Source organism: Phytophthora sojae (genome assembly GCF_000149755.1).
Source record: "Phytophthora sojae unplaced genomic scaffold PHYSOscaffold_1, whole genome shotgun sequence".
Classification (NCBI taxonomy): domain Eukaryota; phylum Oomycota; class Peronosporomycetes; order Peronosporales; family Peronosporaceae; genus Phytophthora; species Phytophthora sojae.
The window spans coordinates 12,576,344-12,602,597 of NW_009258115.1; the positions used below are offsets into that span (position 1 = coordinate 12,576,344).

General features: G+C 55.3%; 12 protein-coding genes across 12 annotated transcripts; 6 read left to right on the forward strand and 6 right to left on the reverse strand.

The window, feature by feature from the left end:
* Positions 1 to 218: 218 nt before the first annotated feature.
* PHYSODRAFT_473969 (hypothetical protein) lies at positions 219 to 3,065 on the reverse strand (the record flags this gene model as incomplete). The annotated part of the gene is made up of 4 exons (XM_009519480.1): positions 219 to 1,391; positions 1,533 to 1,819; positions 1,880 to 2,840; positions 2,931 to 3,065. 4 exons carry the CDS (start codon positions 3,063 to 3,065, stop codon positions 219 to 221), a joined length of 2,556 nt encoding a protein of 851 aa, XP_009517775.1.
* A 1,311-nt stretch (positions 3,066 to 4,376) lies between these two features.
* On the forward strand, positions 4,377 to 5,264 carry PHYSODRAFT_472318 (hypothetical protein; the record flags this gene model as incomplete). Its single annotated transcript, XM_009519481.1, has 2 exons — positions 4,377 to 5,097; positions 5,158 to 5,264. The coding sequence occupies 2 exons, from the start codon at positions 4,377 to 4,379 to the stop codon at positions 5,262 to 5,264; spliced, it is 828 nt and encodes a 275-aa protein (XP_009517776.1).
* Positions 5,265 to 5,494: 230 nt separating this feature from the next.
* Positions 5,495 to 9,531, forward strand: PHYSODRAFT_476558 (hypothetical protein; the record flags this gene model as incomplete). Its single annotated transcript, XM_009519482.1, has 8 exons — positions 5,495 to 5,518; positions 5,610 to 6,144; positions 6,409 to 6,918; positions 7,000 to 7,595; positions 7,875 to 7,962; positions 8,041 to 8,558; positions 8,697 to 9,341; positions 9,430 to 9,531. The coding sequence occupies 8 exons, from the start codon at positions 5,495 to 5,497 to the stop codon at positions 9,529 to 9,531; spliced, it is 3,018 nt and encodes a 1,005-aa protein (XP_009517777.1).
* Positions 9,532 to 11,188: 1,657 nt separating this feature from the next.
* Positions 11,189 to 13,861, reverse strand: PHYSODRAFT_295280 (hypothetical protein; the record flags this gene model as incomplete). The annotated part of the gene is made up of 2 exons (XM_009519483.1): positions 11,189 to 12,795; positions 12,871 to 13,861. 2 exons carry the CDS (start codon positions 13,859 to 13,861, stop codon positions 11,189 to 11,191), a joined length of 2,598 nt encoding a protein of 865 aa, XP_009517778.1.
* Positions 13,862 to 14,396: 535 nt separating this feature from the next.
* PHYSODRAFT_473288 (hypothetical protein) lies at positions 14,397 to 14,834 on the forward strand (the record flags this gene model as incomplete). The annotated part of the gene is made up of 1 exon (XM_009519484.1): positions 14,397 to 14,834. One exon carries the CDS (start codon positions 14,397 to 14,399, stop codon positions 14,832 to 14,834), a length of 438 nt encoding a protein of 145 aa, XP_009517779.1.
* A 414-nt stretch (positions 14,835 to 15,248) lies between these two features.
* Positions 15,249 to 16,694, reverse strand: PHYSODRAFT_263989 (hypothetical protein; the record flags this gene model as incomplete). The annotated part of the gene is made up of 4 exons (XM_009519485.1): positions 15,249 to 15,562; positions 15,650 to 15,859; positions 15,940 to 16,416; positions 16,499 to 16,694. The coding sequence occupies 4 exons, from the start codon at positions 16,692 to 16,694 to the stop codon at positions 15,249 to 15,251; spliced, it is 1,197 nt and encodes a 398-aa protein (XP_009517780.1).
* A 297-nt stretch (positions 16,695 to 16,991) lies between these two features.
* PHYSODRAFT_284627 (hypothetical protein) lies at positions 16,992 to 18,450 on the reverse strand (the record flags this gene model as incomplete). The annotated part of the gene is made up of 4 exons (XM_009519486.1): positions 18,234 to 18,450; positions 17,667 to 18,104; positions 17,380 to 17,589; positions 16,992 to 17,294 (listed from the first exon to the last, which is right to left on the reverse strand). Coding segments are annotated over exons 1-4 (1,144 nt in total), but the record flags the coding sequence as incomplete, so codon positions are not given.
* A 137-nt stretch (positions 18,451 to 18,587) lies between these two features.
* PHYSODRAFT_310392 (hypothetical protein) lies at positions 18,588 to 19,610 on the forward strand (the record flags this gene model as incomplete). The annotated part of the gene is made up of 2 exons (XM_009519487.1): positions 18,588 to 18,920; positions 19,014 to 19,610. 2 exons carry the CDS (start codon positions 18,588 to 18,590, stop codon positions 19,608 to 19,610), a joined length of 930 nt encoding a protein of 309 aa, XP_009517782.1.
* Positions 19,611 to 19,706: 96 nt separating this feature from the next.
* Positions 19,707 to 20,273, reverse strand: PHYSODRAFT_470518 (hypothetical protein; the record flags this gene model as incomplete). The annotated part of the gene is made up of 2 exons (XM_009519488.1): positions 19,707 to 19,768; positions 19,844 to 20,273. The coding sequence occupies 2 exons, from the start codon at positions 20,271 to 20,273 to the stop codon at positions 19,707 to 19,709; spliced, it is 492 nt and encodes a 163-aa protein (XP_009517783.1).
* A 191-nt stretch (positions 20,274 to 20,464) lies between these two features.
* On the forward strand, positions 20,465 to 22,171 carry PHYSODRAFT_323874 (hypothetical protein; the record flags this gene model as incomplete). Its single annotated transcript, XM_009519489.1, has 3 exons — positions 20,465 to 21,073; positions 21,142 to 21,639; positions 21,716 to 22,171. The coding sequence occupies 3 exons, from the start codon at positions 20,465 to 20,467 to the stop codon at positions 22,169 to 22,171; spliced, it is 1,563 nt and encodes a 520-aa protein (XP_009517784.1).
* A 153-nt stretch (positions 22,172 to 22,324) lies between these two features.
* PHYSODRAFT_310394 (hypothetical protein) lies at positions 22,325 to 24,693 on the reverse strand (the record flags this gene model as incomplete). Its single annotated transcript, XM_009519490.1, has 5 exons — positions 22,325 to 23,152; positions 23,218 to 23,268; positions 23,350 to 23,433; positions 23,495 to 24,335; positions 24,404 to 24,693. 5 exons carry the CDS (start codon positions 24,691 to 24,693, stop codon positions 22,325 to 22,327), a joined length of 2,094 nt encoding a protein of 697 aa, XP_009517785.1.
* Positions 24,694 to 24,761: 68 nt separating this feature from the next.
* Positions 24,762 to 26,018, forward strand: PHYSODRAFT_467790 (hypothetical protein; the record flags this gene model as incomplete). The annotated part of the gene is made up of 1 exon (XM_009519491.1): positions 24,762 to 26,018. The coding sequence occupies one exon, from the start codon at positions 24,762 to 24,764 to the stop codon at positions 26,016 to 26,018; it is 1,257 nt and encodes a 418-aa protein (XP_009517786.1).
* Positions 26,019 to 26,254: the final 236 nt, after the last annotated feature.

Consider the following 26,254-nt stretch of genomic DNA (forward strand, 5'->3'; position numbering starts at 1 on the left):
TGATTTTCCTCACTTACGGGTTGTTCGTGGTTGGTTCTGGCTGCTGCTGCTGCACCAACCGAAGTGTTTGAGTCCGGAAGCGTTGGCTATGTGAGTGATTTGCTTTGTTAGTATGTTGATATCATCTCTCATTCGTGGCTCTTATTTATGCTTTTTATTTGTTGCTCACTTAATCCAAAAGGCAACATGCAAATTCACGTACTTAGGCGTCATGGCAATTACAAGTCCGGGTAACCGCCATATTTAGAGCAGTAGCTCTTGAAGGTTGCAGACACAGGGCTTGGAATCTGTTCCTGGTCGTTTTCCTGCTCAATGTCCGCGTCGGCGTTGTTGTTGCCGATATCCACATTTGGATCCACGTTGGCTTGGCTCCAGTTCATTGTGGGTCCAGGAGTATTGATCTCCATTCGAGAGGGTCGAGGGCTTCTGCACATACTGCCAGCGCTGCTGCTGAACGATGACGCTGATTGAGCTGCTTGGTTATCGATGTTGTTCGCCGTGGCACCCGAAGGAGTCGCAGGAAGAACTCCACCCATGGATTGGAATGCCGCGAGATTGAAAGCACGCCGAGAGCTGCCATACCCACCGTCATCCTGAGAATCCGACGTACTTCCAATGTTTCCAACAGATTTGCTGTGGCCTCTCCACCGACTGAGAGGGTTGTTGCGACCTAGCGAATTATTGCGACCCAGCGAGTTGTTGCGGCCGATCGAGTGGTTATTGTTTGGCGGAAAGAACAGAGATCCACTGCGTCTAGCGTTGACGGCAGCTGCTGGGGAGTCGTAGATGCGAAGGAATACACTCGTCGGTGACGCCACGGAGTCTCGCTGATCGGGAATTGGGTCGGGTAGATCGTCTGGAGCAGCAGGACCAAGTGGCAGCGTCGCAGGTGGTGGTTGATATCCCGCTCCTTCCGAGTAGTGGCTCTTCAGGAACGAACGACGCATGATTCGCATGTGCGTCTTCACCTCTTCTTGAGTTACGTTGTGGTGCTTCACTCCCTCTTCGACGTTGCTCACGTTGAGATCCACGAAAATGCCGGTGAGACTCATGACCAAGACAAGGCTTGGCATCGTGAGTGGTGTGATTACGATGAGTGACAGCGCTGGGAAGATCACCATAACTGCCAGGAGAGCTGATCCACCACCATTTGAAGACGAAGCATTCGTGAGGCTGCTAATCTCCACGAGCGAGAGCCACACCAGGTAGAAGGCTTGTCCGATGGTGGCAAATTGAAACATTCGCAGCAGCAGCTTCGGACTGTTGAACCAGAACCGATCATCGTGGTGGTGTAGTTGTCGGTGGCAAAGCGCTGACATCTGCATTCGGATCGTAGCACGAACAGCGAGCGCAGCCACCTTGAACTTCATCGGTCCTTTCTTGCGACGAGCCTTCACGATGCATTGAAGGTCGTCGCTGGGCGTACTCGAGTCTTCTTCCGACTCGTTCACTGATACTGGCGCCGAGTCAGAGGCGGAAGCGGTGGTGGGCCGCCGTTTGCGTCGACTGCGGCTTTCTGAGGCTTTGAGAACCTTGTCAAGTCGCGCCTGGATGTCTCTCATCGTAATGACCCGTAGGCGATCGTCGACGATGCCGCGCAATATCTTCAGCACTTTGAAGAAGATGACGACGTTCACGAGCAGCAGCGAAGCTCCCACGCCGATGAAGATCCAGTGATCTTGCTCAGGGAAGATGGAAGGCAGCAGACAGATTACCAGGAGAATGAGGAACCCGCTTGGATGGATGTTGGTCATGTGGAACAGCAGGTTGCGCATGCAGAGTACATGGTACTTGGCGTACGTCATCCGGTTCTCGTCATCTTCGTTCTCGAAGCCGTCCTCTTCTTGGGCGCCGCCAGTTTCTCGCGCGCCCAACGGACGGGCAGGGGCTGACGGTCGGACACCAAATAGCCGCTCCATCTCGAACGGGTTCTTGTAGATGTATCCGCTCCTGTTCTGGCAGATATTGTACGCGAGGATCTCAAAGCTCTTCCAGAGGTTCCACTGCTTGCGAATGTTGTAGTGGAAGCCCCAGCCTTCGCGCTGGTATCTCTGGAGTAGCAAACTGTACGCCCTCGATCCCAAGACGAGGTCCATGCCAGACAGCGCTCTCGTCCTCATGGCCATCGTGCGGTACACCCCGTCCCCCTCAGAGCGTTGGCGGGCGCGCATCGCGACGTAGTAGTCGTCGGACGGCGTGTCAAGAGTGCGATCTCCATCGTCGATGAAGCTGCTGCCCGAGCTGTGCGGGTTGAGGTCGCGGGCCAACGAGGAGGCGTCTCGGATGAAGGAGTGCCGCATACGGCGACTACCTCCACAGTCGTCACGGTCGCTCATGCTTCCACCAACGCTGGGGTATTGAGGGTCGTAGGTATCGTCGTGGATGTCGCTGATGCTCTCTCGGCGCTCGTTCGGGTGCTTCTTGATCTCCCAGATGAGCTTGGGCACCACGGTACCGATGAACAGCAGCAGCAGCACGATGATGATGAAGTAGATCATGGTGAGAAACACGACGTAGTGGAAGAACTCGTAGAAGTGGAGCTGCTCCGAGGCTGTGAGATTGTTGAGCGCGAGCGACTTCAATGCTCCGCTCGTGTTGAGCGTGAAGATTACCATGGACAAGAAGCCGAGGATCATCACCTCCTCGAAGATTCGGTTCACGATCTTGCGGAGCTGCGGACACTTGATGGCGGTGCGGATGTAGTGGATAAGCCGGTCCACGCCGATGGACACGGCGACGATCACCGCCAGCAGGAACACGGCCGTGCGCAGGTTCTCGTGCAGGCACTGGGTGTTGCCCACGCCCAGGAACGACGCCGAGTTGTGGCAGTACGGGTTGCCCTCTTCGGCGCCTCCTCCAGCCAACATCCGCTCCCAGTTGCCGTCCAGCGCGTCAGGTCCTCGGAGCAGCGGTGACGCAGCAGAAACCACGCGTGTCTTGCCGTCGAGGCCGTCCATGGCGAAGAGCAGCGCTGCGAGCAGCGCGGAGGACTTGATGGGCAGCCGCGCGCCGGTCGGACGGGCTCGACGCCGCCGGGCTCTGTGGAACAGAGCGTCGATGGTCATCCGTAGGTGCTGGGAGCTATATATCGAAGCTATATTAGTGGAAGATCGCCAGTGCCGTGGTGTGGCGTGTGCGATGCGAGTCCAAATCGAGAGTGGTGGTGGTATTTGGGCGGACGACATTAGTACACCGCTTCGCCAAGCAGAAGGCCAAGCGATCAGCAAAGAAAGCCTAGCGCGTTTCACGTGGGTCTGCCCCTATTCTCTGCGCGTTCAACGCCATGACGCCGGTCGACAGCTGGACGCACGGCGCCAGTTTGAAGCGGCAGCTCGCCGTTGCCGCCCACACAAAAGAATGGCGATCGTCTGGTGGCAGAATCCAGAGGTTCATTGGCATGGTGCTGGGATATGGCAATCGCACAACTGAGCCTCTTAGTTTTTTTCGGCTCGTGATTTTAGTGCGAGATGGTGAGAAGGTTCCGTTCCGTTCCAAGCACGTCGGAGCATGCCTCCTGGCAGCATGCTTCGGACAATGACATGGCTTGGCACGGTTGTCGTCGTTGTAGAAGACAGCCTCGTTTGCACGATCGATGCCGCATATGTAGATTCAAAGCGCTCGAGCTGACGGCAGCGAGTCCACCGACTGTCTTTGTGGCACCACGCGTGACCCTACAGCAGGATCTCCACGTTTAACAGCGGACCAGCTGATCTCGCCATTGCTGCCAGGTGCTCGCATAAGATTAAGCAGCTCAAGCTGAAGGAGAGGGCAAGTTGAAGCCCTTGGAGACTGAACTTCATGATCACCATGATCACGACCCGACTTGCCTGTTAAGTGTAGCCATGCCGCCCATCCCCCTCTACCACCACCGTTAAAAGGTCTGTACTTCTTGTGACGAAACGGAGTGAAGGTCGCTGCACTTCCTGATTCGCGTCAGCAAGTGCAAGACCAGGTCGCTCACTTCGTTTTCGGCCAATGCTCACGTGCCGCTGCTGCTGCATCCTGATGCCCTCCTCGTAGCAGTGCCAAGCTGTCACAATTGAAGCTGCACCATAGGGACCCCTTCAAGCAACCTTGCTGCCATGCTGGACGAGAGCGTGTTGGCGGCGTCTCGAGCGCACATTGAAGCGCTGGGCGTCGCGGCGGAGGACGCCTTCTACACCATCGACCTGCGGCACGTCGCGAGCCAGTACAGGCGCATGGTGGCGCAGCTCCCGCGCGTGCTGCCCTTCTACACCGTCAAGTGCCACCCGGACGCGCGGGTCCTGTCGCTGCTGGCCAAGCTCGGCGCCGGCGTGGACTGCGCCAGCCAGTCGGAGGTGGCGCTATCGCTGGAGCACTGCGTGCCGCCCGGGCGCATCATCTTCGCCAACACCATGAAGCAGCGCTCGCACCTGCTCTTCGCTCGCGAGCACGACGTCCCGCTCATGGTGTTCGACTCGCGCGACGAGCTGCTCAAGATCCAGAGCGAGTTCCCCGAGGCGAAGCTCGTGCTGCGTCTGCAAGTGGACGACTCCAAGGCGCGTCACCAGTTCGGCCCCAAGTTCGGCACGCCAATGGAAGATGTTCCGGCTTTGCTGGAGACGGCGAAGCACCTGGAGCTCAATGTTGTCGGGGTGTGCTTCCACGTCGGCGTCGGCGTTCTGGAGGCGAGTGCATTCGTCGATGCGATCGTGCGCGCCAAACAGGCGTTTACTATGGGCTTGGATGCCGGGTACAAGTTCACACTGCTCAATCTTGGAGGTGGCTTTGCTGGCGATGACCTTGGGCCGGTCAAGTTCGAGGACGCGGCTAAAGCGATCAATGCAGTGCTGGACGAGCTCTTCCCCGAAGACAGCGGCGTTGACATCATCTCCGAGCCTGGACGGTACTTCGTATCGGCTTGCGCCACGCTCACGGTGAACGTGATCGGACGCAAGGTCGACCCGGAGCTCACCGATCCCGAGAGTGAAGCCAAGGAGCCGCGCTACATGTACGTCGTGAACGACGGCAAGCATGGCTCCTTCAGCACGCCCCACTTGTGCGTTGTGCCGGACCCTGTAGTGCTGAAGAGAGCAAACAAGGACGAGTCGACGCCGGTTCCATGCAGCGTGTGGGGTCCGACGATGGACGGCAAGGACGCGATCACCCGAGAGACTGCGCTACCCGTGCTGGAAGTCGGGGACTGGATCACGTTCCCGCGGATGGGGGCCTACAGCTTCGCCACGGGCTCCACCTTCAACGGGTTCTCGCTCCCAAGCCGCGTCTACATCGAAGAGAACTAAAGTAGAGCTTTACCAACGTACGCTTTGCTATAGAACTACTCGTATTACTGCAATACATGTCGACAACGAGCATCAAGCCCCCAGATACAGGTTGACGTTGAAGTCAGCTTTAAGTTGCGCAGAAGTTGCGTTTACGTTGCTCCATCAACTCAAGCATTTCAGTCTCAAAAGAGAACAAAAGCTGTGCAGTGCAGCGAGCATTGCATTGCTCGCCGCAGCTCCGCGGCGTCATGAACGACCCGTTCTTCGACGAGGTAGGCCTCCTACCACACTCTCTCCTATTTCACCCCCTTCCTCTCGTTCTCACCTCCACGCTCATGTTTTTATTGCTGGGAACTCCCCCAGGATGACGGCGAATTCGACGATTTGTACGGGAACCCCCCTCCGGCCGCGTCGTCGCCTGCTACGCAGCGGAAACCGCGCAACTCTCCGTCTCCAGCAGCGCAGCCATTGACCCCAGGTAGTCGATCGCTTGCTCGCAGCCCTGCAGCCTCCAGCGCCGTCTCCAGGTCGTACGCGAGCAATGCGACGGACTTGGCAGTCTCTGGGAAGCAGGACAAGCGCCGCCGGAAGCACGGCAAGGCGCGCCGCAAGGACAGCCAGGAGCTGTTCGACGTGCAGTGGCAGTCGGACGTCGCGGTGAGCAGGTGCGGCCTCTGCAGGGCGGACTTCTCGCTCATGCGGCGCAAACACCACTGCCGCCACTGCGGGCGCGTCATGTGCTCGGACTGCTCGTCGTTTCTGTTCTTCGAGTTCTCGCACAGGAAGCACCGAGTGTGCTCCGCGTGCAACAACCAGCTGTTGGCGGAGCAGGACGCGTACGACCGGGAGACGCTCGCCAATGGGCGGGATACGGCGTCGAATTTGTTCGACGACTCGAGTGATGAGGCGGACGTGACGCCAGCGTCTTCGATGGCGGGTGAAGTAAAGCAAAGCAATCTGCGTTCGTCGCTAGTGAGTGCGTTCACCCCCAAGCATAATGGAGACGGGGAGAAGGCGAGGAAGAAGCAGGAGAAGAAGGAGAAGAAAGAACGGAAGAAGAGAGAGAAGCTGGAGAAGAAGGGGAATGCTGTGCCGGTTCAGACGGCGAGGATCTCACGACAACAGATGGAGGAGGTTGAAGAGAAGCCGTCGGCAAATGCAGCGGCGCTGTTCGATGGTGCAGATGACGAATGGTTTACTGACGTGCCGGGTCAGCGGACACAATCTTGGGGTAGTGCTGACGACCAGAGTGAGGAAGGATCGAAGGGACCTGGGTGGAGAGATCGTGTAAAGGATACGTATACCGTCACGCCTGATCAACCATCAGTGCTTGCACCGATTGCTGGCAGCAGACTGACTGCTGGTATCACGGGCAATGGCTACATCTCTGAGCAATTTCGATATGACGATGTGGGGGGACCAGGTCTTGGTCATGACGACGACTCGACCGTCGAGATGCCGAGGCCGAAGCAGCAGCGTGCTACTATGACCCACGCGGACCACAGTGCCAAGCCCAGTCAGCTGAGTGGCAACGGGTACTTCTCCGAGCAATTTAAATATGATGATGTGGGTGGGCCCGGGCTTGGCCATGAAGACGCTCGCTCAGTTGCTATGCCTAGGCCAAAACAACAGGCAGTTGATGCTCCCTACAGCTACGATGCCGTGCAGCCCGGTGGCAAACGCCCAGAGAATGACAAAGCCGACTTTAATTCAAGTTATGAGCAGGAACTTCAGCCGCGACTAACGTTCAAAGACAACCTGAAGGACATTTTCAGCGGGACCAAGCACCAAGAGCCCACAGAGGCGAAGAAAGAGAAGAAAGCCAAGGCTAGCAAGCCTCGTGCTCGAGGAGACCAAAGCATGACGATGGACGAGCTGAATCCGTCCTATTCGTCGGAAGATGAGTCTCGCCTGCCCGCGTCTGCCATGCCACGCCCCACGCTCACTCCTGCTCAGCCTACGTTTTACGACGACGATGCCGACAAATTGGTTGTTGAGAACTCTCCAGGGTTCTTCGAAGCAACCATAGCGGAGCGAGAGGCGCAGCGCAAGAAGAAAGAGGAGCAGCAACAGCAGCTTGCGAAGGATATGGCGTGGGTAAATGGTTCGGCGGTGCCTCCGACAGTGCCATCGCACCGGTTCTCTAGCGAGCAAGACTCGTACAGTATCGTGGATCCTCCGTCACATACGTCAAACTCTCCGGTTGAAGCTCAACGACGTAGCCGGACTGCAAGTGATGGTGCTGGGAACAAAAGCGCAAAGGGTGGGCTCACAGGCGCACTCAAGCGGTTCTTCGGTATGGGATCCAAGGCGACAGAGAAGCCTACCACGCCACCGAAACCTGCTCCGGTGCCTCGAACTTCTGTTGTGCCCCCGCCAGTAATGGATGACAGTGAGAAGCAGGACCTGACTGTAATGAACACCAGTCAGCTCGATAGTACCAGCACGCACGAGCAAGTTACGAGCAGACTGGAGCGACATACTGTGATGGACTATTATGCAGGCACTCAAAAAGAAGAAGCTCCCGCAGAAACTACTCGATTCACCATGGCAGGATACGTCGACTCGAAAGAAACCTTCTCTCGCTTTGAGGCCTCAGTTCCTCCTCAGGTCACTGGAGCAAACCAGAGCTACGATGTACCCCAGCTAAAGTCTGAACGTAAGCGCCGAGGTACGTTTGACGATCTTTTCGAATCGCCCAAAAACAACGTATCCAGTGACCGGTACAGTTCGACGGGTGCAAGCGCGTGGGCAACGACAGGAGCTGCTGCAGCAGGTCGAGCGTCGTACGGAGCTTCTGCAGTTGGAGTTGCTCGCTTCGATCAACGACGGTCTTTTGACGAAGGTGATGGCATGTTGCTAGGGGCTGGACCACCATCTGATCAGCCCGCTGCTCGCTCACTCAACGGTCCTGCTGAGACGTGTAGACAATCTACAGCGACGTCACTACTGGATGATCGGGTAGACGCATCCCAGTCGGAAGGTTCTGGATTTACGTGGAGCAACGTCCGATCCTCTCCTGGCTTTGGAACCGCCACATATGCTGTGCCAACGAGTCTTCAACCTCGTGCAGTCTATGATGAGAACCGGAAATCGTCATTTCATTACGACGCGTCTTCCGCTCAAACAGCACCAGTTGGAAACATTATGGATGACTTGAAGCGCAGTTCAACGGTGAAAAAAGCTCAAGGCAAGGAGTCTGTTGATGATTTCTTCGCCGAGTTTGAAGAGCCGAATGACTATGTGTTTGACCCTGCAACGGGTGGATACATCGCAGCACGAATTCCTCCACGCGCGGTAGCTGCTCGGTCTGTCAGTCGATCAGAATCAACGGAGTTGGAAGTGCCACAGGTGGTCTTAGAGAAACCAGCGTCCAGAGGTAGTGGACACGATTACTATGCTTCCTCTGAGCCAGTTGTGCGTCCTACCGCGCGCACTGCCGTCTCTCAGGATGGTGGGGCTGAAGAAGTTGATGATGAGGTGGCGGAAATCATTGTCGACAAGATTAGTTCTTTGGAGAGCGAGCTGGCGGCGCTGAAGCAGCTCATTCGTACTCGGAAAGGAGTTGGGGGTACCAGTCACGTGGCTAAGCAACATCACAGTGCTACAAGACCGAGTGCCCGAAAAGAGAGCATTTTTGACAACGACAGCAGCGATGAGGAGAGTAGCAAGCCAGGTGATCCGTACGCTATATCGATTCAGCCAGCACCAAAGCGGGAAGGCAGGAAGAGACCTGGTAGCAAGAAGAAGCACGTCAAGAAGCGCAAGGATTCGTTTGCTGATCTATTCGAAGACAGTCCGAACGAAGCAGAGACTCTCGGTGGTGCAACTAGCTACGAAGCTCTTTTCCAGACTGGGGCAACGAGAAGCGGGGCTGGTCAAGAAGAGGCTAGCGACGACGAGGAAGAGCTTGCCCCCAAGCCAGGAAAAGCCAAGAGCAAAAAGTCAAGACGTCGGTCAAGTCGCAAAATCAATGATGTCGTGGCAACTAAAGTTGACTCGGACAGTGAACCAGAGTTTGCGTCACTGAAAGGACGGCGTGGGAAGAAATCTTTCTCGAGACGGGATACCAGCGATGATGTGGAGAACGCTGGGGTCACGTCGGATGATCAGCTGGTTGCACCAGTACAGGTCGACGTTATTCCGGCTCTGAAACCTATGAAAAGGCAAGCAGAGGAGGAAGACCCGATTGATGCTCTGTTCGACACATCTGATGACCATGATGTGGCTAAACTCTACGGTGGAGATAACGCCAACGCTGAAGACGCCGACAGTTCTGCGGTGAAGCCTCAGCCTGCACAGATTATAAAGCCTAGGAGTGGACTGTTCTCTCAAGCGTCTTCCACATCCTTAACAGACGGGGAAGAAAGTGGCAGTGCGTCCATTGCAGCGGACAACGAGAACTCCGTGACATCTATCAGCAGAGAACCCAGTGGCCACATCTCTGATTCAAGTGCTCAAAGTCTGGACGAAGTTGACGAGGATGAGGAATTTGCAATTAACTGGGCAAAGATGCGGAAAACCAAGTCGCGACGGCGTAAATCCCGTCGAGACCCTCCCGATTTATCTGTAAATCCCGACGACAGTGTTGCTGCTGATAATTCGACGGACTTGTTGGCGCCCCGTTTGCTGGACACTGGGTCGGACGTCGAGGTGGCTAAAGCTGATGCTCTTGGAAAATTCAAAGACACGTCTGCTCCAGTTCCAAGTGCTTTTCTTGCGGATGCAGCATCAAACTGGATGTCGGTCAGCACATTGGAGGGTGAGAGCGTGAATCTAAGTCTGACTGGCGAAGGAGACTTGGCGTCTTTGTTAGAATCTGTGGATGAAAGAGAAACCGTTGAATCGTCTTTCCAAATCGCGCCAACTCGAGGAGAAAGTCCTGACGATAAAGACGGGTTGACACCAGTCACTCCAGTCATTTTCCCGACTGATCTCACCAAGCCAGTTGTAGCGGCCGAACCGAGCGCAAACGCGAAGGAGACTGGAAGTTCTAATGATCCAGCTGAAGATGTAGTGCATTCAGAGCCAAGCATGGAGGTGTTTCTTGGAGTATCAAAGGCAGAGCCGCTTATACCGTCAGATTCTACATTCGACATTTTTGACAAGTCTGGTGACGTGGATTTCCTGTCGATGACTACACCGATGGCTACTACGGCAGTTGACCACGATGCCGACAGTGCTGGCAGTGAGAATGGCGACAGAGAATCGCTTACAAGCGAGGACGGGGTCTTCAGCTTCGAGATCCAAGCCCCGAAGAAACGAGCGTCCGAACCTACTGTTCAAACCAGCAGCTCCGTTTCCGAGCTGGTCGAGTCATCACCACCGTCGCCTTCATCTTTAGTGGACGATAATGTCGAGCTCGGTAAATATGCGTCGCCGTCGGTGCCTTCGTCAACGACCCCGTCGGTAGATGGCAGTGTGGATGACCCCGAAGACGCGTCGGTGGATGACGAGTCGGTTCTGGGTAAGGTTGAGTCTCAAGCTTTCGACGCAGACTGGGATCAGATGCAGGCAAAGGAGAAGGAGCGTAAGAAACGACTTCAAGTCAAGCAACGACAAGCTCAGAGAGACAAAGTACTTCGGAAGCAAGGCACTTCATCGAAAGCGCTGACGCCTCACGGTTCAAGCAAAAGCAAGTCGAAGAGCGGCAAGAAGAAGAAGAAAGAGAAAGAGAAGGACAACGCCTCACAGTCCTCACATCACAAGAAGAGCGGCTCGTCACGGAAGCACCGGCATCGCGAGAAGGAAGATGAGGCGCCCTCGGAGCCTCCGCGCTCATTAACCGAACTATGATCAAAATGTGCGGAATGAATCCTAGTCGTTAAACCTTCCGCTAGGGGGTACTTATTCAACAGAATTCACAATATAGATAAAAGCGTACAACCTCCGCCCCAGTCTACATAGCCTGGGTGGGAAGTTAGGCACAGTCCCGAGTCACCTCAATGCTTCGTGCGCTTCAGAGGCTTCTGGTGCATTGCCAGCAGCCAGAGACGATGGACAGAGGGAATAATATCCTCGACAGCAACGCGGTCGCCTGGGTTGGCGGACCAGCCGGCTTCGAGGACCTCCGCGCAAGCTTTCGGGATGCTCGGTAATAGTGGGGGTCGCTCGCCGTTTGCCACCGACCGATACACTTCCAGGTGAGTCTTGGACTCCCACGGACTACGCGAAGGCACCATGATCTGCCACAGTGTGATCATCAGGCTATACACATCGACTGCCGTTCCGTAGCGAGCTGTCTTGCCGCCCTTGATCATCTCCGGGGCCATGTAGTCGACAGTGCCAGCGATAGTCATCGTTCCGTCGGTCCGTGGTCGCAGCAAGTTAGCTTCCCCGAAGTCCGCAAGCTTAATCAGGAAGTCTTGACCCACTAGGAAGTTGTCCGTCTTGATGTCACGGTGAAGGAGCGGAGGCGAGAAGCTGTGCAAGTAGGCAACAGCACGACACGCATCCAGCCACGCCTTCAGCTTAGCCGCCATTGTCCAAATCTCGGGGTTTTCGCGCAACGTCACGTCCAGAGCTCCGTACTCACAGAATTCAAAAATGAGCGAGATAGACGGCGGCACCACGCACAAGCCGTAGAAACGAACAACATTAGGGTGCGACAACTGCACGTTTAATGCAGTTTCTCGCGAAAATCGCTGCACTTCTTCGTTCGTCACCTGCACATCGGTGTAAATCTTGAGGGCGATAGGCACGGGGGTACTCCTTCGCAGTGTTCCGCGCATGACAATTGACGTAGCGCCTTGAGCGATAATACAGTCCAGCTTCAGCGCGGAAAAATCCACAACGTTGTGCCGATGCTCCTCGATCATGTGGTGCACGTCGTACACTGACGTACGGGTGGAGAAGTTGGTGATCATGCCGCGCTCCGATAACAAGTTCATGTAGCGACGCATTGCACTTGACGAGGCCGTCGCACCCGATCCATTGTCGTCGATGGCCAACCAGTATCTGGTGTCGGCGCGAAGTGACAGTAAAACCGCTACGACGATGAGCGCGTCCAATCCAAAGACGACACAGTGCACAATAGGGAGCGTGGAGGTCGTATCCACGCGGGCGAGCCCCATGACAGAGCTTGTGATGTTTGTGATTGAGGTAGTCACAGCGGCGACGAAGAAGAAATCGAAAGTAGCTCGAGCGTGGAAAACGAACTTGGCCCAAAAGTAGAATACAAGCAGTAGCACGTGGATGGTCATCGTGATGATGTCGGCGATATCGTGCCCAACCTTGTACAGGGTCATGTTGCATATCACAAAGATAATGCATACCCCGCCGGAGTAGAAGATTGCACGTCGCACTGCTTCTTGGGATACGCTGCGCTGGATCATGAGCATTGGCAGTAACTGCAGCACCCACACAGACGGCACCGTGGGGATACTGCACGGGTAACTGGGGTCATCATTCAGCTTCAACGCGCTGTAAGTTTTGCCACTATCGTTCTTGTACGCTTGAAAACTGACAAAGTACAGAATCAGCCCCGTAGCCGACAACGCCGAAATGGTGTACCAGATTGCTTCGTAGCATGGAAGCATGAACGCAGATTCTGTTGTCAAAGACAGAAAGCAAGTAGAGCGTTAGATGGCAGCCATCTATGCGAAAGATAAATACGGGGACGTACTCAGATTCGAGCTGATGCTGCACGGTGCGCTTCGCAACACCCGCTTTCGACTCTGACTGCAGAGCATTCCGAGCCAGAAGGAGACGATCAAGAACACAAAGTTGTTCATAGCTGGGATTAGCACTGCCGCCACATTGGCCGTCGATGCCGAGTAGCTCTCCATGCTCCCGGACACTGCACACCGTGCAACCATGTGTACTTTATCAGGCGCTGCATGTGACAGCACCGCAGCAACAACCACCGCCACGGGCACACTCAACACGGCCATAACCAGCGTTCCTTTAAGCACCAGCGAGTCCCAATTGGGCACCATGCGTCTCCACAGCGACACGAGTCTCTGCTTTGGTCGCCAATGATGGAAATGGCGACATTGACACTTGAAACACTTGCGCAGCCGCAGCGCCCACCGCGCGCCGCGATCCGCCGGCTCCATGGGCTGGATGCCGTCCAGGAAGCTGCTGCGCGAGCGCGTGTTCTCGCTCGGCGTGTTCTGCGCGAGCGGGTCCCCTTCGGACGACCCGTTGCGACCCGACACGTCGGTCGTGCTGGTCACTCGGCTGCCGCGGCCTTCCGCCTTCTGCTCCATGACCGAGTGCAGGATCGAGGAGCCCGCCGGCTGCATGCCGAGTCGGTGCGCCGCGTCCTGCGCCGCCGCCGCCTGCTGCACGTCCGTGTCGATGAGGATCGAGGCCTCTCGCGTGGGCATGATGTTGGCTGGGTTGGTGAACACGCCGGCCCCCGTCATGGGGAACAGGTCGCTGATGGAGTCCAGGCGGCGGCGGCGGGTGGAGCGCTCGTCGCCGCCTTCGCTGCGCGTGCCGTCGCCGTCGTTGGACGACGCTGGAGGGTACAGCCGGCGCAACGAGTGCAGCGACTGCGGCGCGCGCACGGGCGCGGGGCGGCCCGGCGACAGCTGCTCGTCGCTCTCCAGCAGCACGAAGCTCGAGCGCGGCGACGCGGCCGCGCCGTAGCGTCCTCCCGGAGACGTCATGCCATGCACTATGGAGGTCTTAGAGACTTTGAAACAGTATGTAGCTGGTCAAAACATTTGGTGTGTAACGGACTTTTGCCGGACACAGTGGGGGGAAGCGGGAGTACTGTGAGCCTTCGGTGATACGGAAAGAAACATTGGGGGTGAAGGTTGAGTGCGGACTTTACGGAGCGGTGGGTGCGGCGGTGGAACGACGCTGTCCCACTGTAGCCTGCACCCAAAAAATACCGGCCGTTTGGAAAAGCTGATTACAGAATTCTGCCCGAATAAGGAACGGGTGTGCAACTAATAGCCTCACATATTTAATATTATTTTCCAGTCGATGTGGCGATAGGGGGATGTGCAAGGTACTGCAAGGTACTAAAGTACTAAGGTGAAAAATCCAGTGCCAATCATCAGCTCTCCACCCTCGTTTGAAAAATGGCGCGCATTTAGCGATCTTACTAGACTTCAAACTACATGTACCGTAGTGGTAGACTCGCACTTTTGCTTTTGCACCTCGCCCCACAAGCCCACCTCCTCCCCCACTCCACCCATGAAGTCCACACCGTCCAAGCGTCTCCGCCTCACTTGGTCTGAGAAAGTGGGCATCCTCGACAAGGCAGCCCGCACACCTGCTCTCTCCTACAGGGGCCTGGCTGAGTGGGCTGTGACGGAGTTCAGCCTCCCGGCCGCCCCAGGCAAGACAACGATATGCCGCATAATCAAGTCAAGTGCAGTCCTGCTGGGGCGGCCGCTGGAGAAGGACCAAGGAATCATTCATTGTATTAAGCGACACATTCTATCCCGCAAGATGATGCAGGCTCTAGACCGGCTTGGTGAAGGGCTAGATAATCCCTACGAGGTCGACCAGTTGACAGCGCTGTTGTGGTGCGAGGATGCCTGGTCAAAGGTTAGTGCTTCGACCATACGCCACTGTTGGAATCATTCCGGACTCGTAGGTAAAGCTGCTCTTCAGTTCATTTTGAAATAACTAAATCAGTACATTGGAAAAGTATACTCAACTTAACATCAATTTATATATTCTGCGTCTTTATATATATCAGGCGTTCCTTACTCGGGCTAATTACTGTACCTGTATCAAAGAATGACCAAATTAATATTGGATATCGCGTTATACGAGAGTTGGTAGGTATTAACTTGGATCAGTATCGAGCAATGCACTGCGCAATATTTGAATAGACGGGATTCTGTGATATGCGAAAGCTGATCGATGATGTGTCTTTTGGAGCATCAATTCCACTTCACAGCGTTTTTGGCGTTGAATTGCAGACGAAAGCCGTTGTTGATCGCTACGTGAACACAGCACTGAAAAACATACAGCAGTTGAAGCTGAGCGCGCGATCCCGTGACCATATCCGGGGCAATGCGAGCACACCGGAGCGTTTTAAACTCCGCTTCCCTTGTTGTGGTCGTCGATGAGCATCACGAGGTACGCCGTGGCTGTCTTCAGGAACATGTTCATATTGTCGTGGAGCTCCTGGGTGAAGACAGCCGGCGCCGCAGCAGGGGTGGCACCTGCTGCCGCCGCCGCGTTGACTGCTGGGTTGGGCCCATGGGCAGACAGCTCCAGCGCCGTCGTGGTACTCGGCGCTGCTGGCAGAAGATGCGGGAGAATTCTGGAGTTAACGTGCTGAAGAGAGCCCGTCGCCAAGTACTCGGTAACACCGGCAGGCTCGATATCGTCGGCAGCCTTGTCTCCTGCAATATTGACAACCATAACAATATACCGTCAGAGGCGACCGTGTTTCACCGGGGCCATCGAGCTGCCTCAGAATCTCTAACAACCTTTGATCAGGCTGCACACTTCGGCATACGGGAAGCCGCCCTTTTTCTTCAGCTTCTCGAGCTCCTCCGTAAGCTCCGGGCGCTCCTTCATAAGCAGGTCCCAGTCCTTCTTGTACTTCGGAGCGGTTCCAGCAGCCCCAGTGAATCCAGTCGCGCATTTGAAATACTCGTAGTCTTGCATCACCTGCAAGTACTTGGTCTTTACTTGCTCTGCAGCATCACCGATGACATCACAAAGTTAGATCTAACCGTGAACATCCCCCACATTGTCACGTTCCCGTTCAACGCACCCTCGTCGAAGTTGGCCTTGCTGTGCTTGTTGAGCTCGTTGGTCACTTCAAGCCACGGCTCGGTGCCTTCCTCAGCAAGCTTTTTCTTGTCCGTCTTAGCTCTCCAGCACAGGAACATCAGCAGCTTCTCCTCTCGCGGACCCCAGTCACCAGTCTCCATCTTATCAGCCACATCAGTGCGAGTCTTCTTGGCTTCCGGCAGGTCGTCCTCGTCCGGCGGACTGGGCCGTTTCGAGGTCAACACCGAAGAGGCCCAAGGCCGGGGCTCCGGCAGCTCCTCCTTGGACTTGGAGATGCGGCGGCAGACGTCGGCATGAGGGAAGCCTAGCTCCTTGAACTGGGTCAGCCGCTTCTCGTTCTCGGGCATGTCCTCGATGACTTTGTCCCATTCTGCATCGGTCAACGAGCGCTCGCCTCCCACGTACTCGAACAGCTCGTAGTCCATGACCAGGCGGTTGCACTTGGACTTGAGCTGGTCTGCTCACATTATTTTATCAAAAAATATTTAATAAAATAGTGCTTTGTTGCTACAGTTCGAGAAAAACTCCCTTTAACATACCAACGTTAAAGGTGCTGTTGCAGCGGCGGTTGACCTCCTCAGCGACGGCGTCCCAGCCGCGCGGCTTGAGGCCCTTCTTGGTGCGCATCTCCGGGTCGTGGCGCGCCTTGTCTACGAGGTCCATGAGCACCTGCTCCTCCGAGACGCTCCACACGGCGCGCTGCTTGCCCCACTCCTGCTTGACCTTGACGCTCATTTTGTTTAGCTTTTCGAAAATGACACGCCAGACGTTAAAGATATTTTAAGCTGTTTCATAGTTTTCAACTGTATGAAACTTGATAGGGAGTGTCGTTGACAAGGAGGAAAAAAGGAGAGTATGTCCTTGTGGACGGTTCTCAAGCGGAAAAAAGAAGAAAAAAACTAAAACGAATACGCTCCTAGTGCACCCTAAACCACGATACGGAAACGACAGGTGATAGCTGACGGCTACGCTACAGCTCTCTGTCCTGGTTGTGGTCGTTGATGAGCATCACGAGATACGCCGTGGCGGTCTTCAGGAACATGTTCAGGTTGTCGTGCAGCTCCTGCGTCATGGGAACTGGCGCGGACGCTGGTGGGGCAGCTCCCGCCGCGGATCCGTTCGCAGTCACCGCAGCCACCATGTTAGCGGTTGCCGGCAGCAGGTACGAGAGAGCCTTCGCTGACAGTGAAGCCTGCGCACTTGCGATCGCGTGGGCCGACGACGGAGCCTGGTTGGGGATGATCGAGGGCTTGGACGGATCCGGGAGTTGCAGAGCTCCAGTCGACAGATACTCGCTGATGCTAGCTGCACCCATGCCGTTGGGCGGTGTGTCCCCTGCTCCGTGGCACGCAAACTTAGGTTAGTGAGTTCGCCAGCCCCGCGCCTATGACGCCTTTAAAACTGCCAGTGCTCTACTTACCTTTGATTAAGCTGCAGATCTCCGCATGCGGGAACCCGCCCGCCTCCTTGAACTTTTGAAGCCTGCCATAGTGCTGCGGGCGTTCGCGCATGAGGCATTCCCAGTCCATGTCACTCTTGGGGATCGTCGCCGGATCGCCCGTGAACCCTGTCGCAGCCTTAAACTGGTTGTAGTTTTGCATCAGCTCGACGTACTTGGCATTGGTTTCCTCTGTACATCCAGTCAAACGCCACACCAAAAACATCAGCATTCGGAGCTTAACCACCAACCCAGTAGCCTGCACATACTCAGAGTGAAGTTGGTCGTGCAGTACTCATTGAGTCGCGAGGTCATTTCAGCCCATCCGTCCGTGAAGAAGCCCGGTTCGCCCTTGGCTCTCCAGCACAGGAACAGCAGCAACTTCTCCTTGTAGACGTCCCATCCCCCAGTCTCGTGGGTCTCCTCAATGCAAGCCTTCTTGGCCTTCGGCGCACCTTTGTGCGACCGAGTCGCCCGCTTCGCCCGAGGGGCAGCCGAACCTGCGCCCCCTTTGCTCTCAGCAATGCGGCGGCAAAGTTCGAGGTGGGGGCAGCCCAACTCCTTGAATTGGCGGAGTCTCGACGAGTTTTCGGACCTCTTAGCAATAATTTTCTCCCAGTCTTCGTCACTCAATGACCCCTCCCCACCCACTTCGTGGAACAGGTCGTAGTCGATCATGAGACGCGAAAACTTGGACCGGATCTGCTCTGTTTTTAGGAGACACAAGAGAAATAAAACAACGATTAGTTCTTTTTTCTTTTACCATCTCAAGAAAAGAATAGGTGTGTGGCTCTATTTTATTTTCCCCCAAAGAAAATAAAAAAAAAATGACTCACCAATCACGAAAGAGCTGTTGCAGCGCTCGTTGAGTTCCTCCACAATTTTATTCCATGTCTGCGTCTTCACGCCGCGGCCCGTGCGCGCCTCGGGGTCCTGCCGCGCCTTCTCGAACAGCTCCAGCAGCACCTGCTCCTCGTTGAGCCCCCACACGGCGCGGAGCTTGGTCCCCTGCTTCGCTTTCCCACTCATTTTTGCCTGATGGGCTTCAACCGGCGGGAAAAGGATTTTAAGCGTTTTGACAGGAAAATATATGCTGTTACACAGGAACCGGAACCCTAATCGCATAAGTTGAATTTCGGATGCTCCAGCAGCTCCGCCACCACGCCGCCTCGACACTTCGCTGCTGCATCATGACGTTGCCACTGTTTGATGCGCACTGCCACTTGCACGATGAGCGGCTGTGGTCTCCCAGCTCTCCATCGAGCCGTCGCAAGTTCGACGGCGTGCTCTCTAGGGCTCGCAATGCTGATGTGACTCACGTCGTGTCCTGCGCAACGCACGAACAAGACTGGCGCGCTCTGGAGCAACTCATACAGCAGCAGCAGCAGCAACAGAACAATTCGCTCGCGATCGTCCCTGCGTTCGGTTTCCATCCGTGGTGGGCGGGTGAGGTATCGCTGGGGGGTTCCGGAGAGGGTCTAAGGCCACTCAGGGACACATTGGCGAGACATCCTGGAGCAAGTGTACGACTAGCTAATCCAACTTCAACTTGAACCTTGTTGCACTGAAGTGAATCCATTTAACTTACTGAATAATGTTTGTTGTGTGTGATGCAGCTGGGAGAGATCGGGTTGTGTAAGAGCGCTCGAGGGCGACAGGTTCCCATTGAGGTACAGGAGGCGGTGTTCCAAGCACAACTGGCGCTGGCGGCCGAGCTGAACCGTACCTGCGTTCTGCATTGTGTGGGGTACTATGGCAAACTTCTGGAAATTCTACTAGGTGTGGGTCGCGGAGGAGGCCAACTACCACCGGTTCTGGTGTTTCACTCGTACAGCGGCCCAGCGGATATGATGCGGTCGTTCTTAGCGCTTCGAGGCACGAGAGTCTTCTTCTCGTTGAATGCCAAGCAGTTGACGGATCCGCGGATGAAGAAAGCTGCTACTTGTTGCAAGGAGCTGCCACTCGAAGCACTGCTGCTCGAGACGGATGCCCCTGACCAAGCTCCCTCCGTCGAACATACTGAGAAGGTGTTTGGTGGCGAGGTACAGCAAGTTGCTGGCCCTCCATTGCTGCTGCAGGAAGACTCGGTCGATACTAACGAACCAGCACTGGTAAAACTTGCGCTTCATAGCGCGGCGGAGATTCGAGGAGTAGCGGTTGAGGAACTGGCGGTCGCAGTATACCAAAACTGCAAGGAGGCGTTTGCCCATTGATGACTCCAATTCAAACTGAAAACACGAAACTGGAATTTGCGTGGAGCCATGAAATGAAACATGCACAAGACTGCTGTGGGCTCTGTCCCAGCCTACCTAGATGGCCGCGTAGTCCATATCGCTGTACAGGAGGGATTGCAGCATCGGATCAATGTAGTCTGTTGACAGAGGGCAAAACGAGTCAGAGCCTCTTCAACCAACCAAACTACATGCAAATGAGTCTGCCATTTCACCTTCATCGTACTCGAACTGAATCGTAGCAGAGCGCGCTTTGGCCTTGGCGATGAGTAGAACGACGATCGTCGCTCCCCCGACAAGAAGAGCCGTAGCTTCCACAGCAACGAATGCCCCTCCATAGGGCACCGGGAAGATACTTGAGTAGTGATGCTTCCCTGTGGATACCTCAACTGGTCTCAAGTCACGCGGCTCCGGGTCCACTGGTAGTGGCGGTGGCACCGCTGCCTTGCTCTCCAATGATGCTGGCATCACAACCTCGTCCAGAAGCTCCGTCGTGTTCTCGCCCGGGACGCTCTCGAAAGCTTCCGCGATCTGGAAGGCTGCGTCTCCAGCCTCCACATCAACCGGCACTGCAGACGCACACGCTGCAGCACCAAGCAACAGCGCAAGTAACGCCACCGATGGCCCTCGTCGCTGCCGACGCATGATATCTATACCGATCTGGTTCGCTGTCCCGCCCAACACCAAACAAAGGGACGCTGATGGACGGACGCCATGCACTGCGTCTAAGATCGCGATCTGCGCACCGAAAAGGCGTCGATCAATGAGCCCGACGCATGCCTTTCAACAGTACTCGATGCCTCTGGTTCTAACGTTTGCTGCTGTGTGAGAGCTGCATGGGGAGATCATCCAAGTCTACAGGTAGTCGCGCCTACGCCACCATCAAGTCGGGGTCCAAAGCGTCGGCCTACACAATCCACGATGGTCGAGGTATCCGGCACGGCGGCGATGATGAGGATCTGCTTGGAGGACCCGACACGTTTGTGGAGCTGAGTGATCTGGCACCGGGGGACTGCTCCGCTCTCCAAGTTGCAATCATTCAGGCAGCCGGGTGTGTCGGTCCGACGGCGCTCGTGCTGCCCTACGTCTTCTTGCTGGGCGGATTCCTGCTCACACTCGTGCTGTTGCCAATCTTCGCGTTCGTGGCGTGCGCCTTGAGACTGCGACTCGTCCAGCTTGGCATCTCCCACGGGGTCTACTCGCTGCATGGACTTGCTGCAATGGCCTTCGGTGCTAAGGGTGCAATCGCGTCGGGGTTCCTCCAGCTCACGGTATCAGGTGGCCTCATCGCGACGTACTTCGCCATTCTCTTCCAAGACTTGCCGGTGTTGCTCAGTCAGGCGCTGGGGTTAAACCTGGAAGACATGGGCTCGCCCGATGCAGCCGCCAAGGACCCGTCGATGGTTTGGCTCCACAGAGACCGCGTGCGGTTTGCAGAGCTCTTGGTAAGCTGGTGCTGGATGAAGTGGTGGCATTTTCGGTGCCATACTGATGCGTTGACTGTTGTTTACAGACGATCGGAGTGGTGATTCCATTCTGTCTGGCGTGGTCTTCCCATCCAAAGTTGAAGCGGTCGTGCATTGTGGTGGCTCTATCGTTGTTCGTCGCCTGCATCTTCGTCTTGGCAAACACGCCAGCGCTCCACAAGCGTGACGTCCCGTTGTTCTCCAGAGGAGTCACAAGCGACTACTTCGCGATGCACGTGGCCGTTTGCCACTCGATGGCGATTCTGGCAACCGCGTTTGCGAGTCCGCATCACGTTTTCCACTCGTTCTACGCCCTCCGCAAGCGTTCAATCGGTGGATTCGCGGGTTTGTCCATCGGTTCTACTCTCATATCGATCTTCTGGGCGCTTGGGTTTGGTGTCGGCGGGTATTTGTCCTTCCTGTCCGACACTCGAGCCGATGTACTGCAAAACTACATCAGTACTGGGGGCGATCTGCCATCGAAGAATAGCTGGGCGTTCTGGATCATGATACCGTTCTGCTCCATCGTATGCATTGCGCTTGAGGTAACTCCACGTAATTTCCGCGACTGAATTGGTTGGTATGAGCTGATAGACTTCTGCGGTTGTGATGATGTTGCAGGTCGTCGTCTCTCGGCACACGTTCCTGTTCTTCTCGCGAAATAATTACTCGCTTCACTCTGAGGAGGACGACGTGTTGTTTTGGTCGCAGACTGGATCCAGAAGTTACGCGGGGCGACGCAAGTCTGGAGCTCGTAAAGGAGTCACCATAACCCAAACCAGTTTCGGCTGGAAGAGCAGCCTAGCCACTACTCTATTGGTGTTCACACTCGCACAGATCGCGATCTTCACGCGATACACGATTGCGAAGGTAATGTGCGCTACTGGTGCAATAGGTGGACTCTCCCTCTTGTTCATCCTTCCTGCTGCGTGCCACTTGAGACTGACTGTGGGTGACGACGACGACGATCGAGGAGGCTGGCTGCTCATGAAACTTTTCCCCACGCTTAGCATTGCAGCCGGCCTTGTTGGTATCATCTCTTCCGCCATCGTGGCCGCCGTGCAAGTGTTTCCGTAGTGCTGGTACGCTGCAGCAGGCATAACCGGACTAAAACACCTCGTTGTAGTTTCATCGACTGAGCTAATCAGAGATAACAGCAGCTTCCGCTCTGAGGTCTATGTATGAAGGAAGTGGTTGCGATGGTGATCTGCACAATACAAATAAAACATATCACGAAGCTGCAACAATACTGAAAGATTTATCATCGTACCTGAAGTCGATCGCTTGGCAGGCTGGATCATGGCACTTCTGATAGAATACCCGCTGGTCGATGTCCACGATGAACATGACGTTGTTGCTTTTGTGCGGTCGTCGAATATTCGCACACCAGCGATTACGAGCCATGTGATAGATGATCATCCACGGGTACGCTTGCGCCGCTGTTGTTGTGTCTCCAGTCTGTTCTTCTTGGTTGGGTTGCTGACCCGGTAGAACAGCTAACATCGCGGAGTTGTTCGCCATCAGCATTTGAATTGCTCGAATCTCGCCCTGAACGCCGCCGGTGGTAGAAATGGAGCGTATGAACGTGTCTAACGCAGGATAGATTGAACGTCGACATTCTACTGATGAGCTTGGGAGGGTCTTGGATGTAGATCTGGAAGTCGTAAAACGCTTGCTGCGCCCCAACGCTGTAGGAGATGGCTCGCAACGAAGCAGTCGGCGACGTATGGTCGGCTGGTTCATCTCCATGGCCTCTAGCGACGGATACGGGCAGACCAGCGTGTTCACAAACAAATCTTGATTCAGCTCGTCTGGTGTCGAAGATGATGCATTGAGTGGGCGTAAGATGGCGTTCTTCTTGAACTTCGACGATCCTAGCACGCGAAACATGCGGTTTCGAGTGTACACGCCCGTGTCAATGAAGAGCTGTTTCTTGTCAACGGGGTCATCTTGGCTCTCCGTGTTGATAAGAAAAGGCGTGAATAGGTCGTGTGCTTCCCGATCATCGCTATCATCACCGCTGAATGCCACGAGATCGCTAATAAACTCGCGAACAAACTGTTCGTAGGCAAGCACGTCAGAATCTATAGCGATAGTTGAAAGGAAATGGAACGTAAACGTACTGCTCCGGCATGAAGGTTGTCCACGAAGAGAGCACCATCAGGTAAGTGAAACTATCAAACAAAACAATTAGCGGTCCGGATAAATAAACATGTACATGTAGCAGGCACATGCAGCAGACAATGGTCGCTTACAATGAGATGACGACTGAATTTGGCCGGTGTTGACGAGTCCAATTGATAAATACTTCCAAGGTGCGTGTGAATCCCATACCTGCGCTGCATCATTAATGTCAGATTTCCAAGTATATATCAGTTGCCCGCCCAATCACGTCCTTACATAGAGCTGGAGTTGAAGCAAGGACACAAGCCGAGTAACCAGCGAATCTCCATCCACGTGGGGATTGATAGCCCGCTTTAATTCCAGATCGAAGTAAAGTCGACAGGGCGTACCCTCGCGAATAATTTCGTAGACGTGGCGTTGATCTACTCGAGTTTTCTTGTAGTTCTTCCAGAACTCGGCAAAGCTCGCAACGAGAAAACGGCGCTTGCCGTCACCAGCGCTTTCAAACGAAAACACTCGGGGCACACGCTCATCATCAGGCCCGACATATCCTGACACACCACGAGAAGCTTTCACTCGTCTCCGAAGGGCAGCAACCTGATCGGCAAACTCGAACGCTTCGTGCTGGCGCGGAAATGAGGAGGAAATAGGTGCCGTGCCTTCTAGTTGGCACATCAGTGAGTGTGAGACTCTAAATTGGAGCTTCTCATAGAACGACCCCCAACTGTTATCCGACGCACTGCCCCCCGAAGGTCCTGGAAGTGCCGGCTTCGGTGTACCCGCCCCGTAAAACGCTTCAGCAGACAACGTTTTCCTTCTTTTCACCATCTGACCAAGCTTATTAGGTCCACCCGCACGTCGACATATCTCTCGCTTTGAAAGACACTCTTTGGCCGAGCTGGAAAGCGGGACTTTGGGGAACGCCGTGTGCAGAGCAGCCAAGAGCTCTTCCGCAACTTCGGTGTCGTAAAATTCATCACTCCCATTGCCTCCGTCTCCCGTTCGTACATCTTCTTTTCCTGTCACTGATCGCCGCACTCGACCGAAGAAATATCCTTGTTGCCATCTATCATCCACGTCCAGCACCACTAGAACACTCGACACGAAGGGAGAAGGGCTGGCAGCAGCAACAAAACGTCAAACACTCGTTCAAATCTGCACAAATCAATGCAAACTAACCCTCACCTGTACAGTGAGAAGCATGATAAGGCTGCAATTGGCAGCAAAAGACCGGAGTTCTGCTGGGATTGCGCTGAATTGGCACTGATCCCTGGGCTTTTGACCAAATGGAGACCTTGCTTTCGTGAGCTCTGGACGTCCACAGACGCAGTGTCCGGCTGCGTACTTAGCCAGATCTGGAGACTGAAAGGGAGCACATCAAGCTCGCGCTGCTCCGCGTCCTCGATGGCGTGCAGGGGCGCACCCAGGGCCCCCGTCCAGATGCGGCACGCCTCGCTCTCGAAGACCTGCGTCATTAGCGACCGTTACTGGCGCAATCTTTTTGATTGGCTGAAAACCTTCAACTCGAAAGGTCGTGGAGAAGATGGCTACATTTATGATACATTTCTCGTCGATCTTCCAGCATAGTTGCAGTTCTCTAGATATGGAGGCGATTGTGCTGGACAACGGCTCGGGCTGCTTCAAGGTGGGCTTTTCGGGCGAAGATACGCCACGTACGACCTTCACGACATGCACAGGACGAGTGAAGAACCCCGAGTGGTTTGCCAGCCAGGCGCCGAACTGGAAGGCCGAGCTCCGCGACCGCGAGATGTTCGTGGGAACTGAGTGCCAACTGTATCGAGACTTCCTCGAGTTATCTAACCCGATCAACCGCGGCATCGTGGAGGACTGGGACGCACTGGAGCGCATGTGGGAGTTCGTCTTCTCGCAGGAGTTGCGGGTGGACCCGGAGACTGCAGCACTGCCGGTGCTGTGCATCAGTTCGCCGTCGGGCCCGAAGAAACAACAGGAACGCATGGCACAGCTAATGTTTGAGTCCCAGAAGGTCTGCGGCTTTTACTTCATGCAGCAGTGCGTTTTGTCACTCTTCGCGTCTGGACGCACCCGAGGACTCGTGGTGGAGGTGGGTCATGGATCGAGCCACGCCATCCCCATCTTCGAGGGCTACGCACTGCCTCACGCTGCACTGCACTACAATGCTGGGGGCATGGACATCAGCCACCGCCTTCATCTGCTGCTGTCCAAGCGCGGAGTTTCTTTCCACTCGTTTCCACTTCACACGATCGACGAGATCAAGGAATCGACCTGCGCGATGGGGAACAGCACCAACCAGCAAGGGGGTCTGCAGAACCAACAGGATGAAACGAGCAAGCCCTTTGAACTGCCCGACGGGACCATACTGCAAGTAGATCGCCACACACAGACAATGTCAGCCGAGGTGCTCTTCAAACCACAGGAACTAGGCGACGAGCACCCGTTGCGGCCAGACAAAGGACTGCACGAGTGTGCGGCGGCCAGCATTGCCATGTGCGACAAGGATCTTCAGACTGATTTGCTCAACGCTGTCGTGCTCGCAGGAGGCACCACAATGCTGCCTGGTTTCTCTCGCCGCTTCCAGGACGAACTCCAGTCCGTTCTGCAGAGCTCTGGGGGAGGCAGCAACGTCAACGTCATCCCGGATCCAGTCGTTCGGGAGCGAGGCTACAACTCGCAGCGCAAGATCGCCGCATGGGTCGGCGGCTCCATGTTCGCATCGCTCGACACGTTCCGCGACATCCACATCACCAAGCAGGAGTGGGAAGAGTATCACGAGGCCATCCTGGACCGGAAATGCTTCTAACAGACAGCAACAAACAAGCACAACAACTGTAACAGGTGCGCGTGTATTTTGTTTTCAAGGTTACAGGCCGCACCCAAACATAAAAAATAGGGGCAGAATACACAGAAACATGGAACGACAACTGTAGGGAGGGGGGCGAGTGCGCGAGGCTGACAGGTCTCAACTCTTGGCAGAAGCTGAGCAATGAGTCGGACTCAGATGTGTCATCACTTGGAAGACTTGAAGAGCTCTAGCAG